General features: G+C 53.4%; 4 protein-coding genes across 4 annotated transcripts; 2 read left to right on the top strand and 2 right to left on the bottom strand.

The window, feature by feature from the left end:
- Nucleotides 1-127: 127 nt before the first annotated feature.
- N7462_000743 (kinesin-3 motor protein uncA) lies at nucleotides 128-5,137 on the bottom strand (the record flags this gene model as incomplete). The annotated part of the gene is made up of 2 exons (XM_057072469.1): nucleotides 128-4,959; nucleotides 5,074-5,137. 2 exons carry the CDS (start codon nucleotides 5,135-5,137, stop codon nucleotides 128-130), a joined length of 4,896 nt encoding a protein of 1,631 aa, XP_056938999.1.
- Nucleotides 5,138-7,168: 2,031 nt separating this feature from the next.
- On the top strand, nucleotides 7,169-7,573 carry N7462_000742 (uncharacterized protein; the record flags this gene model as incomplete). The annotated part of the gene is made up of 1 exon (XM_057072468.1): nucleotides 7,169-7,573. The coding sequence occupies one exon, from the start codon at nucleotides 7,169-7,171 to the stop codon at nucleotides 7,571-7,573; it is 405 nt and encodes a 134-aa protein (XP_056938998.1).
- A 1,823-nt stretch (nucleotides 7,574-9,396) lies between these two features.
- Nucleotides 9,397-9,708, bottom strand: N7462_000741 (uncharacterized protein; the record flags this gene model as incomplete). The annotated part of the gene is made up of 1 exon (XM_057072467.1): nucleotides 9,397-9,708. One exon carries the CDS (start codon nucleotides 9,706-9,708, stop codon nucleotides 9,397-9,399), a length of 312 nt encoding a protein of 103 aa, XP_056938997.1.
- A 1,513-nt stretch (nucleotides 9,709-11,221) lies between these two features.
- On the top strand, nucleotides 11,222-12,316 carry hapB (CCAAT-binding transcription factor subunit HAPB; the record flags this gene model as incomplete). The annotated part of the gene is made up of 1 exon (XM_057072466.1): nucleotides 11,222-12,316. One exon carries the CDS (start codon nucleotides 11,222-11,224, stop codon nucleotides 12,314-12,316), a length of 1,095 nt encoding a protein of 364 aa, XP_056938996.1.
- Between the last annotated feature and the right edge of the window lie 629 nt (nucleotides 12,317-12,945).

The following is a 12,945-nucleotide window of genomic DNA, read 5'->3' as shown; positions in this document are numbered from 1 at the left end:
AAAGAAAAAGGAGAAGGAGGGGATTAAACGGCGAGACTCCGGAGCCCGTTATGTCGTCAAACACATGAAGGCGCACAGACGAGCCAAAAATTTTGAAGAGAAAGAGGGCAGAGAAATGTCGTAATCATCAGCACCGCTCGTCACCGCTGGCGACTGCGCTGCCACCGTTGCTGCTGAAATAGCTCTCGTCAATCTTCAGGATCCACTCAACCTTTTGAGCCTCGGTGCGCGTCGCAAACAGAAAAGTATTCTGGGTTCCGTACACGGCGAAGATATTTGGTCGCCCCTTTGCAGAAAGCGAACGGTCGGCACCGGCGGCAGACCCGTCAAGGAGGCGGGCAAAGTCAGGCGCATGGTCGACGCGAGAGTTACGCAGATTGATGGCATTGAGTTCGTCTCCTTCGGCGGAGTAGATGTGGAGGTACGGCCGGCGAAGCTCCACAAACCGGCGGACCCAGACACTGTTTGTGTCATCCGGCGTGAGCACATAGCCTGACTTCAAGGAGGATGGGTTTTTTGGGAGAGTTTGGATGGTGGCGATGAAACGAGGCTTCAACGACGCCTTGTCCGAAACGGCGTCCGAACCATTTGACTGGTTTTTGGCTGTGCCATCGGTTGGGGGTTCGGTGTTACTGCGGACTAGAATAGCCTCGGTAGGGTCTTTCTTAGCTGACCAGAGGTCAAGGTACTTCTTGAGAAGCTTGGACTTGCGCTCGTTGATATCTTGGTTGCGCATTGGCGTCGATCGGCCACTCCGGGCCGGCGATGGCAACAAGCTGCCGGCACTGAGCGCTCCACGGGCAGCATGCAGCTCAGCCAAGCGGTATCGGCGCTTACGAGCCGCAATATAATCACGGACAAGCGATACTTTGCGGGGTGCCCAGGTGGTCAACAATTCTTCGCCTTTGACGTAGTCGTTCTGGGTATTCATGCGCCACAAATCGGCGGCGCGTTTGGCTGAGACCGGGCGAATGACAAGCGAATACATCTGGGTGGTCGAGTGCACAACACGAGTGGAGCTCCAGAGCTGCTTGAACATCGACTGTTGACGGACATAGGTACGTCCCAAAATTTGAATGGTCTGGTCAACTTCGAAAACAACAGGAGTCTGAAGTCTGGAAGAAACAAGGTCCCAGCGAACAGTCACCTGGACGCGATACTTTTCTGCCGTCACACGATCAAGAAGCAGGGAACCGTGCAGACTTGAATCCCACTGGCCCACAATAGTGACATTTGATGTTCCATCGGCATTGTCTTTGACCATCGGCTCCTGGAGGAATTTGAGAGGTACGTCCGGAGTTTGGAGGTCCTGATCAGGGATTTTACCCCATGGATCAAGCAATCGCACAGAGCCCACACGAGCATTGGTGACATCATCCCAAGGCAAGCTCTCAGTTGAGCTGTATGTCATATTGATCGAGATACGACGCTGCAGGCCTTGGTGAAGTTGATACGTGCCCGCATCAAGGGGGCTATTCTGAAGGACCTCGACGGGGAGGTACTCGCCAGATTCTGCAAGCTCAAGAATTTGGACGCGAGCAAACACGTCATGCCGTTCTTCCGAGTAAAACTCCGATTCGGCGATGCGAGGGGCGGTGCGTTTCTTGGGAGCGATTTCTGCCGAATCACGCATGTCGTCCCAGCTGAGGAGCTTGTCAAGGTGCACCGACGTTATGCGAGCGTAGACGCAGACCTTGAGAGCGGCCGTTCGGGGACTTGAAAGTGGAAGGCTCATGCTATGCACGCTTTCAAAGCGCACAGGGCTCTCCTCGAAGCCATTGATCATTTGGGTTGTAGTTGCACCGCCTTCCTCGGAGATTCCAGGAACAAAAAGCTGAGCGTGAACGTCCGAACCCTCCCATTCAGCGAAGCCTACCATGTCACGCATGACGACGTTAAATTTCAAAGTTGATGATGGTGCTTGTGCAGATGATGGCTCAAGAGACAACCGAATGATGCCTACAACGCTTTGGGTATAAGGCGAGGTGATCTCGACAGAGAAGTCCTGCACACGGGTCTCGAACACAGCAGTCAGGGGTATATCGGCATCGCCGACAAGGGAGTATTGGGGCGAGCACGGCTCCGAGAAAGGGTTCTCGAGTTTGAAATGCTGGATATAGTCGGGGCGATCAATATACTGATGCAGTTGGCGCATGGAGTGAACGCGGCGTTGAAGTTTTTCAATCGACCACAGATGTATCACACACTGTTTGTAGTCAATAACTCGTACGCCAACACATGGCTTTTTAGCTTCTTCCAGGACAATATCCTCGTCACCAGAGATGCCATTCAAAACAAGATCGTACGAGGAAGCCATGCTGTGGCCGTGGTCAACAATAGCAAATTGAAAGACAACATTCTTGTCCATGATTTGACTCATGACTTGCGCCTCCTTCAAAAGCGATGCATGCTGCAGGATCTTCTCCGCCATACGGACATAATTGCGCTGTGACCAATGATGGAAAACGGATCGTGCAATCTCCAGTTCACGCTCATTCAATTTGGCAAACCCGTTCTCAAAAATTTGAGGGAGAGGCTTGCCCATGTCACGCATCTGGGTTTCAAATTGTTCTTTTTGTTGCCGTAATTGCTCCTCAAAATCCTCTTTAGCCGTGCGGAGAGCATCTTCCATTCGCTCTTTCTCTGTTCGCGTTTCACTTGGATCGTGGCTGGACGAGGCTTCTGCAAGCTTTAATTTGTCTTGAAATTCCTCTTTTTGCTGATCAAGTTGGCGCTGCATGTCCTGACGGACCGATTTGAGAGACACAGCGCCATTGGCGCCATCCTCATCTTCATGCTGTCGAGGAGTGCCAGGCATAGTAATGGCTGTGTCCAGGGAGAAATTATCGATTGTTCCATTTGACATGTACTTGTCTCGCACGGGAAATGAGCTGAGTGAGTCGGAGTCTTCCTCATTATCAGGAAGTCCACGGCGCACTGCTCGCATTTTCTGCACGTTTTCGAAGAGAGTATCAAGCTCATCATCTGGCAAATTTGAGATATGATCCGGTCCAAGCATTGCGCTCACTGCTTCTCGTCGAGCAAGAAACCAATCGGATTCTCGCCCACGTTGCGAGGGCATTGGTGACTCGGCTCTGCTTGAATCGCCATCGACCTCCGAGCCAGTCTTGCTAAGAGTGCGGTCATGGGTTTTATTTGGCGCAGGGGAGCCCAATTGACTCGTGGTCACGGAATGCCGCAACAGACTTTGTTCAACTCGCTCGGCGCGAGCTTCTTGGGGGTGGTTAAAGCGGAAGATATGGAAGTCCCCAAGAATGATACGGAAACCACTCTTCAGACGGGTGGGTTTGTCGATGCGCATGCCATTGACCATCACGGCCGCACCCTCGGTGGGAACAATAGTGACGATGTTGTCGACATTCTCAAAGGTACAGTGTTTGGTAAGAATTTTTGACCCATTCAGTCGAATCTCGACACTGTTTCCTTGATCCATATGCCCCACGGTAGTGGTGCCTGGCTTGATATTGTAGACCAAACACTCTGCCAATAAGGGATCATCACTGAGGTTGACCAAGTGAGGCATCTTTTTCGGTGTACTGAGCCCGATGAAGCCCTTTTCAATGTTGATTCCAAGCTCCTCCAAAGCGGCCTCACGTTCCTTATGGATGAGCTCTGTCTTTTGCAGTTTCTCTTCCCAAGTCTGGTTGAGATCCTTGTACAGCTTTTCACTTTGATTCAGCTGCTCCACAATCTCGGCTTTACTAACTTTCGTTACTGATCCATCGGCCTGTTGGATAGAGACCATCTGTTTCTCCAAAGGTGTATCAGGAGGATAGTATTCTTCTTGGGAAATCCCACCTGCACCAGCAGCCCCTCCAGGAGCCACGCCACCACCGAGTTTGGATCGCAGCTGCGCCAATTCCTCCTTCAGCTCACGGATCATACGAGCATTCGGATCTTCGTTCACAACGGCGTGGTTCTTAATTCGCTTAGCCGAGTCTGCATAACGCAGAGTGCTTAGCGTTTCGTCAAAATTTATGTCTGCTGGGGAAATCGCGGCAATCATAGAAGTCATTGAATTACCACCCAGTGAGTCCTTCAGGAGCCAGGTCAAGACGGAATCACGGTATGGAACCATAGATGCTTTCTTGAGTTTTCCTGAAGAGACATCGGCCAAGGCAGCAATGACACGACCCAGCGTGGATAGAGATCTGTTAATCTCCGCGCCCTCCTTCAAACGAGCACCGGTAGCACCGGTAGAGTTTGCTCGCTCTGAACCAGCCAAATCGACCAAACTAATTTTCGATACCTTCTCTGTGTCCATCGAAGTCTCTGCATCGTGGCGCTTTTGTGTAAGGGTCAAAGTAAAGACCGCATGGGATCGACTGGAGGTTTCGTTCATGTTCGTCGCCGCCACCGTTCGGGCCTTGTTACCCTCGTCCATCAAATTTTCAATCTCCTCGAACGAGCGAACCGCCAGTTTCGCGAGATCCTCCACATATGGACCAGTGGACGGGTGCTCGCGAACCTTCAGATTTCCTTTGTTGGACGGGTTGAGCAAATCACGAACCCGTTCGTTGTAGATTTCCAGGTAGGACACTTCCACCGTACAATTGAGATTCTTATCCTGCTGAATATCGGAGATCCGCAAAAACAAGGACTGGCAAATGCGAGGGATCACACCGTACTCCTGGCCATAACCCATCATTGAGTATGACTTTCCGGAGCCGGTTTGACCGTAGGCGAAAATACAGTTGTTATAACCGCTAAAGGCATTGTCTAGGAGTGGGGTACCCAGGTCGTCAAACAGATTATCTTGGCCGGCGTAGTTGGGAGCATTCTTGTCGAAGGACCAATATGATCGGTCAAAAGCGAAGGTCTTCGCTCCTCCATCTCCTTTGCCGCCTTTTCGCGATTTGTCCTCCGCGCCTGGCGGTGCCGTAAGCACCGTCTGGGCACCCTTCATCTGCACAATACATTTTGCACCTCTGTCGATTTCTAGATCGCACCACCATCACCTCGTTAGCGCGAGCGGCCCTCGGGTTTGGGGGTAGGGCAGGCCTGTCTATCATTTCCTTCATCCTCTGCTTCCCCTTGCGATTTTCGACTCACCTCTGCTGTTGAAGGGTCGCACCCGAACCACCACCTTGATATTACCTCCGCCGCCTGGAGACATCTTGGATCTCCTGCCCCATCCACCGCGGGGTTGGGATCACAGATCAATCTCTCGAAAGTCCCGAAAGGGCGGTGTCCCACCGATGGTGAAGGAAAAAAAATCGCCGATGCGCGGACTCCGTGCGGAGCGCGACTTTACCACGGAGTCGCTAGAAACAGAGAGATTTCGGGGTCTGTGGATGTCGTCTGCGTCTGGTCCGTCTGGAACTGGATCAAAGGGACGGGAATTGGGGATGTCAACAAAGACGTCATGTATCGAATATTATTCAGTGAGGCCCGGGGGAGTGTGTGGAGTGGGTCAGCGGGATCTCAGCGGTCAGGATCTCGCACAGTCGAGTCGAGCTACTGCAGCGCTGGATAGGCGAAGAGGCGAACGTCTTTCCGACAACACGATGCTCGAGTCGGCCTTGTTCATACGGAAAAGCCACTTGCCCCCGAAGCGCGGGACCCCTTGCTGAGGTAAGCACTCTCACACCCCCCAATAACCTAACTAACTAGCCAACTGGCGCAGGATCCGGGCATCGCTCGATCAGGGCCAGTTGGAAATATGCGACAGTTGCTAGCAGAGATAGATTGGGAAATGTTGCTCTTGCGATATCCAGTGGCATGGGCTCAGGGTTGGACCATTCCCTTGGAGGAGGAGATTTGTCTTTGATTCTCTGATGCGTTTGGTCTAGACCATGCGAGAAGTTCGAGATCCAAACGGCACATGAATCGGGGCCTCCAGGCTAATTTTGGAACCACCAGGGATAAACACGACGATAAAGGATAAAGTCTGATTGTTTCATGCAACATCTAGTTCCAAAAGTATCTACTTTGTGCATGTCTCTGATGGGGTTGGGCCAGTTCTATGGGTAAACAGGCAACCGTAACTTGTGTCATCAGTGTCGCTATATATATTTATATATCGAGATCTATGTTGGCCAACCTCTGCCATCGGTAAGGTAAATCTTGTGTACGCCCAATTTGTGCTATATCACAAGGCTGCATCTGCTCGCTGCTTTCCATACAAAATACCACGAGGGCTCGAATAAGATGATTATCAACCTGTCACTTCTGCTCAGATGACCAAGCGCCTAGTGTCTTGACCATCCCGACCATCCCGACCATCCTTCTTGCTCGCGGGGAGGAAGCCAGCGCCATCGAAACGCGGTTCAGCGTGGGGGAAAAATGATCGGAGCGGGCCCTGCGAATCGGACATGGGACGCGCTGAATGGTTCATCATTGCACTAAAGTTGATGGTCCAGGGGTCAAGGCTGCACGTGGAGCAAGACGACAGCCAGTCGAATCCTCCATCAGATCGTCTTGACAAGACGACCTACTACGTTCTATCAGTATACCAGAGACCGCCAGACGGGGCATCATCCGGAAGAAACGACCCTTTCAAAGCCAATACTACAATGAATTCATGGTTGCAAAGCTCAACGGACACGGAGTGCCCTGATCGGGCCGGATCACCGCTACACTAAACCACGAAGCGAGAACCCTTTCTCACCGTGACGAGAGAGCTTCCAGCATGGATACAACACAACGGACTGGGAATGCGGGCTCAGACCTCTCCGTCCTTCAATCCACCAGCCTCGAAAGAAGGCCGGAAGTCAGAAGCCAGGTCTAGTGGTCGAAAAGGCTTCCGTCATGATCTCGGAGGCTCTTGCGTCATATCTCATGCTAGCCAAACATCCGGGCGAGTTGCCCGAGGGGACGCAAAGGGAGAAGAACGCCATGGCCCAGATTGCAATACCTCTCCCCAAATTGCGATCATCGTCATTATCACATTGAGGTTCGAGCCCCGGGCACAGAGGGATGGGGGCAGAAACAGAGGGCGTCGGAGAGTCCGGGATCGTGTGGGTCCCCAGACGATGTTCTCTGGACATCCCTATCACACGTTTCGCTTTGCACCGGCCCGCCTACGTGATCTGTGATTCATGTACATTTTCAAACCAGATTATTGTTAGATGGCAGTTACACTTGTGATGGAGGGTTCTCGTTGAAGGGGGACAAGGGCATGGGATCCTGGCCAGTCAAAAACAGGATGGGACCTGAGGTGGAGGAAACTTCCCCGAATAGGAGACACAGCCGAGCAAACCCGGCTGGTGACGAGGGCACGAAGAATCAAGTCAGCTCTCAGAGAAGAAATGAATGGCCCCCGGAGGAGAAAGAGCAAAGAGAAAAAAAGGAGGCACAGGTCAAAACAAACGGAAAGAAGGAGACCATGACTGCCCAAGCCGAAACGGAGCAGACCCAACGATCCCCACGAATTTCCCCAAACAAGGCCCCGTATCGTACGGATACGGAGTACTTGGACAAGGATGTCGAGGTACCTCATATAGATATGGACTGCTCGGGCGTGGTGCAGGTACTGACAGAGCTGGCAGAATGTACCAGTGGACGACTGCTCCCAACGGGCTCACCGCCAAGTGGCCGGGGTTGCACATGACTGATCCGGGCATCCCGGACTCGTTTTCCTCATGACGGAGGACTCTGCTGACTCCCCAGACCGACCGGATCGTGCTGCACCCGAGGGCAACTCCCGGAGTGCTTCGACTTGGAGCTGACATAGGGACATAGGGCCCATGAAAGACGTCGTCTCATAATTAGGCTGAATCGTCGCTCTTTGCTTTTTCTTTTTCTTTTTCATCATCATCATCATCATCTTTGTCTCCTATTCTTCTATTTTTCTCTATTTTCCTACTCATGAGATATCGGAGAATGGCATCTCAAGAGATCTCAGTTCATCGCGAGAGGCGCTGTTGTAATCCACTCTCGGGCTCCCAGCCACTTGGGCACGATGACTTGATCGATTCCTGACCGACTACTCGTTCTGCCGGGATCCTGCCCGATCAGGCAACGATCCGCTTTCCGCTACGACGCGTCCCACTGGTCGTCACTTGTAATCTATAATCATCGGGGGTAATCTATGGTAACGGGGGGTAAATTGCGGTACAGTATCGTATGTGATAGTAATCTGTGGTAATCTGTGGTAATTCAAGGCAAATTAAAAGTCCTTTCATGGTGGGACTCGCTGTATATTACGGTATTTGACGGGGCGAATGGGGTACTCTCAGCGTATCCGCCTGGTAAACAGAGGGTAAGCAGATGGTAATGGCTGGCAATCGAAATGGACTCGACAGCCAGTCATCGCCGCCCGTTCAGCACCACCAGAGCGACCCCACCGGCACCGCTCGCCCGCTGATACGTCGGCGACGGCGGCGCCCAGTCAATCGGCGCGAAAGCGGTACAAAATGCCCCATCGCCCCCTTTTCGCCTTTCTCCCTTCGCCTCTTCTCGTTGGTTGCCCACGCTCGCCAGCTGTTCTGCCCTCCAACCACCGCCCGGCGCTGGCCACCCTTACTGCTGATTTTCATTAAAACCGTTCATTCGCCCTCTCTTGTCCCCGTCCTGCTGCCAGAAGCCCAATCATCATTCTCGCCAGCTTGTCCTCCCCCCCCCCATTTGATTCTTTCCCCCCCTCCCCAGCTCTCCCTCCAGTCAAGTTCCTGAGGTGTCGACTGGTCTCTGCCCACCGCCCCCCCCCTCTCTTCGAGGCTCCTCTGCCCTATCGCAGCCCCGTGCGACGCCGGCGGAAAGGAACGGCGTCTCCGACGAACGGGAAGTCGATACAGCTCTGAACTATACTACTATACTACTACTGTATAGCCTACGACTCTCTCCCATATACCACCAGAGAGAGAGAGAGAGAGAGAGATAGACACCTCCCTATTGGTGGTCTTTGGTCCTCGTTATTGGCCGTGATTGTTGTATAGGATCGCAAGGCAAAATAGCCTGTCGCGAGAATTTTCCTCGACATACACGACTCGACATCGCTAGTCTGCTTTCTCTTCGCAGATTCAGATTGATCACGGAGAATCTTCTTGCTCTTGGTAGGTGCCTACTTTCTTTGTGTGTAATGGATATTGAATGCTTCTCTGCCCCGGTTGATCCTGGATGTTCTCTCTCTTCTCTTCTTTCTTCTTTTCATTTTTTTTTTCTTTCTCTATCTCTGTCCTGATCCTCTTCTGCGTTTCTCCGTTTTGGCTTTGATTGCTCTCCCGCATACCTTGTCTTTTCCTTACTGGGAGCCCCCTTACCATTGGGCGTAAACAATGTGGTGCCGTGCTCCCGGATCTTGCCCCGGTGTCTTCCCTCTATCACTCTTGTGCCCAGTCATCAGTGTTCTAGTATCCTCTCCAACCTTGTGCTCACTTGAGGTGGTTCTCTCTTCCCATCAACCTGATCTAAGGGTTTGGAGACCGGGGGGTTCTATACGAGACTGATCTGGTTGGGCCGGTGGGAACGACCTCCCAAAGCAGCGGCTTGGGCGGGTCTCCGGTCGCGCACCGCCTTTTCCCTCGCCTTCTTCCCCTCTTCTTCATCTTCCGTCAAATCATCGTCTTCCTTGGATCCCTTGATCGCTTCGGATTGGAAGTTCCCCTCTGCCCTTCCCCGTCGCAACACGCCTTTGGTCCATTCCATTAAGGTGACCCTCCCCAAGCTTTCTTCCCCTTCTCCAATCCCACGTTGCGCGCGCCTTTTAGTGCTTTCGGCCCGTGGCAAAACAACACGCGCGCCCATGCAAGTCTCAGCGTATGGCTATTGGTCCCTCGTCTGCCTTCTTCTGTTCCCTATGCGCGTTCTCTCACTGCCTTGGATGCTTTTCTGATGTTCCTACCCGACTGCCTGGTCCTTGTTATTTTGTATCGGTCGCGCGCCACCTCCCCGGGCTCTGCACGCGTCGGGTCCCTGGCACGAGCCTTTGACATCATTTACATCATCGTCGGGTTGTCGCATCCTATCTAACAAAGAACGTCTAGGGTCGCTATCTACATCTGATTCGCTATCAGCCTCCTCGAAATCTGTCTTGCTTCTGCAGAAGCCGATCGACAAGGTATGTTCGCGTCCCAAGCCTGCAACGCTCCCCCAATTCCCGTGCCAACGCATACATCCCCCCCCCCCCCCCCCCCCCCCATTCTGCTGGGTTGACCCGGGCCTAACCACCGCCCCCTCCTCCCGGCGCGCGCAAGCTGATCCCAAGTCCCCTGCTCATGAATCATCGCCGCCCTCCCCTCGTAACCCCAAGTTGACAGCGCATTGCGCTCTGGTTAAAATGTGACATACTGACCGCTTCGCAGGCTCTGATTCGTGGAGTTTGTTCCAAGCCTGTCTTGACCGAGGCCTTACTGGATCTGCGCGACTCCGCTAGTCCACGCTGGTAAACTGCACCGTTTCCCCGGATCTGGCATTGACCGTGGCAAAGCAGAAACAAGAGCCCGGAAAAAAATAAGCCACACGAAGCCAAACCGGCACCTGGAAAAGCCCCTCACAAGTGAATGAGGTAGCCTGCCCCGTGCCTGAAATAGTTTCAGCGTAGCCTCAGCGGGGCGACATCAGGGTGTTTTTGCTCTGACAACGCATCAAGCACTTCAGTCGAGGGGTACCCCCCGGCCTACTGCATCCCAGCCCAACCACGTTACACCCGATAGTGGGCATCGACCGATTTGCACAAAAGAGTCAAACCCTCCGTTCGAGATCGTGGTTTGACCAAGGGCCTTTCGTGCCATTCGTGTCCCCTTCTTCCTGACCAAGCGCTGGCAGTATATCCGAGGATTCTCGTTCTGCCGTTCTGCATTTAAGGTATGCGCCTCTTATCGCCTTGTTCCCATTTTATTTGCTCCTGTCTGGCCCTTTGATGTCCCGTCGCCCCCACCCTTCAAATCCAGTGACCGTCTTCCGCTGCACTTTGCTGACGCGATGTCCCGAAGCTGCAGACTATCGTCTCCTGCTCGTCGAATCATTGACCACCAACGCTTACTTGTGGTGACCATTTCCCCTCCTGCACGCGCCTTGGTGATATCGATCCAGCATATCTGCCAAACAAATCTAGTCCACCTCGATCTTCTCCCACTTGCGCTCCGGATCCAACCCACTTCGGCGCTTAACTGTCTTTTGCCTCGCTGATTGGTGTTTCAGCTTGGGTTGATCGTCATCCCAACTGATACCTCCCGGTTCCAAATCCCGGTACCGCGCGCGCGTCGCTGTGTGACGAAAGTCTCCTTTCGACCCATCTGTTCACAGCTCTCCGCCCATCATGGAATACGCTCCGCAATATCAACAGCCTCATGGCCAACACCCACACCCCCCTTCCCACATCGCTGGTCCCTACCAAGCCGCACCACCAAACGCTGGCCCGCCCGTGGGGTCGATGGCCTCGCCAACCAATGCCCAGGCCCCTATGCAACAGACTCATCCCGCTCACCAGACGTCCCCGATCGTCCCGTCGCAACAGCATTATCAACAAGCTCAGAATGCGCCCGGTGCCGTCCACCAGCAGATGAACTTCCCGCAGGGCTATGGCGTCACGACTGCCATGCCCCAGACATATGGCATCTCACCGACACAGGCGGCCGCGATGGCGACTGCCGCCGCGTCCGGACAATTTTATCCACTTCAGCATGATTCGATGGCTGGGCAGATGGCACAGGGTCCGCGAGGTTCGCCGCGCATGGCTGGTGTGCAGATGAAGCCAGATCGGAATCCGCGGTCACCCCCGCAAATGCCAGGCCAGATGCCGCCGATGGGCTCTCAAGTTCAGATGCCGCCGAACGCGCAGATGGCTGGTCAGCGCCGGATGAGTCATGTTGGAAGCCCCAGTGTCGCCAGCGCACAGCCTGTCATGAGTCACGTAGGACGCGCTCCCGTCGCACCTCCCATGCCTGGTGGCCCCCAGTCCGCTGTGCCCCAGAACCAACCGTCGCCTGAGATGGTTGCTGGCGGGAATAGCCAGGAAGAGTCTCCTCTTTACGTGAATGCGAAGCAGTTCCACCGTATTCTCAAGCGCCGGGTTGCGCGCCAGAAGCTGGAGGAGCAGCTACGCTTGACATCCAAGGGCCGGAAGCCGTACTTGCACGAGTCGCGGCACAACCATGCTATGCGGAGACCTCGTGGCCCCGGCGGCCGGTTCTTGACTGCTGATGAAGTTGCTGCAATGGAGAAGAAGCAAGCCGAAGGCGATGGTGATGGACTGAATGAGATCGTGACCAAGGGCGAGAATGGCTCCAGCGCCCAGAAACGGAAATCAAGCGAGGTCACCGATGACCACAGCAACTCGAAGAAGACCAAGATCAGCGGCAGCGCCGATGGAAGTGAACAAGAATCGGCTGACCCGTCTGACGAGGACGGCTGAATGCCTCGTCCTCACCGGATCAGGCGCTCGAAAGCTTCGTGACATTCGATTCTGGTGCCTGTGTCTCAAACTCATTTTCCTTGGGTTCGTTTGGAATGTTTCTTTTGTTGTTACGGCTTTATGGATGGATGTTTTTTTCTGTATTGGAACCTTTTCTCTAGCGAGCGATGTGTACGGATGCCCCCTTAACTTCTCTTTCTATTCTCTATATGTGCTTGTTCCAACACTTCCCCCTTTTCTGATCCTTTTTTTCTCCACTTCTTATTTCCTTCTTACACCTTTTCCTTTTTCGGATTTGAAACCCCCGAGCCCCTGATGTTTGTTTATAGCTTTTACGCTGGCACGATATCTTTTTTTTGGACCTTGGCTTCTGCTTTGGAAGTATCCTCTTCCCCATGGTGATGACAGTCCCTGCCATTCCGTCCTGGAGAAATGCATCTTCCACGAGGAAAAGAAATGAACGTCTCGTTGCCCCAGTCCATATCGATACGTTCCCATTTCAACGCAAGCAAGAAGCCTCGAGCACGCACGCCAGGAAGTGCCGCAGTGTCTCAATGTCAGCCATATTGTTTTTCATCCTTCTTCTTGCACCGGCTCCGCCCTCGTCCTTGTGTATATCGATCGCCAGT

The sequence above is a fragment of the Penicillium macrosclerotiorum genome (genome assembly GCF_028827735.1).
Source record: "Penicillium macrosclerotiorum strain IBT 26536 chromosome Unknown utg000001l_segment0_segment0, whole genome shotgun sequence".
Lineage (NCBI taxonomy): Eukaryota > Fungi > Ascomycota > Eurotiomycetes > Eurotiales > Aspergillaceae > Penicillium > Penicillium macrosclerotiorum.
This window is presented reverse-complemented; position numbering and strand designations above follow the sequence as displayed.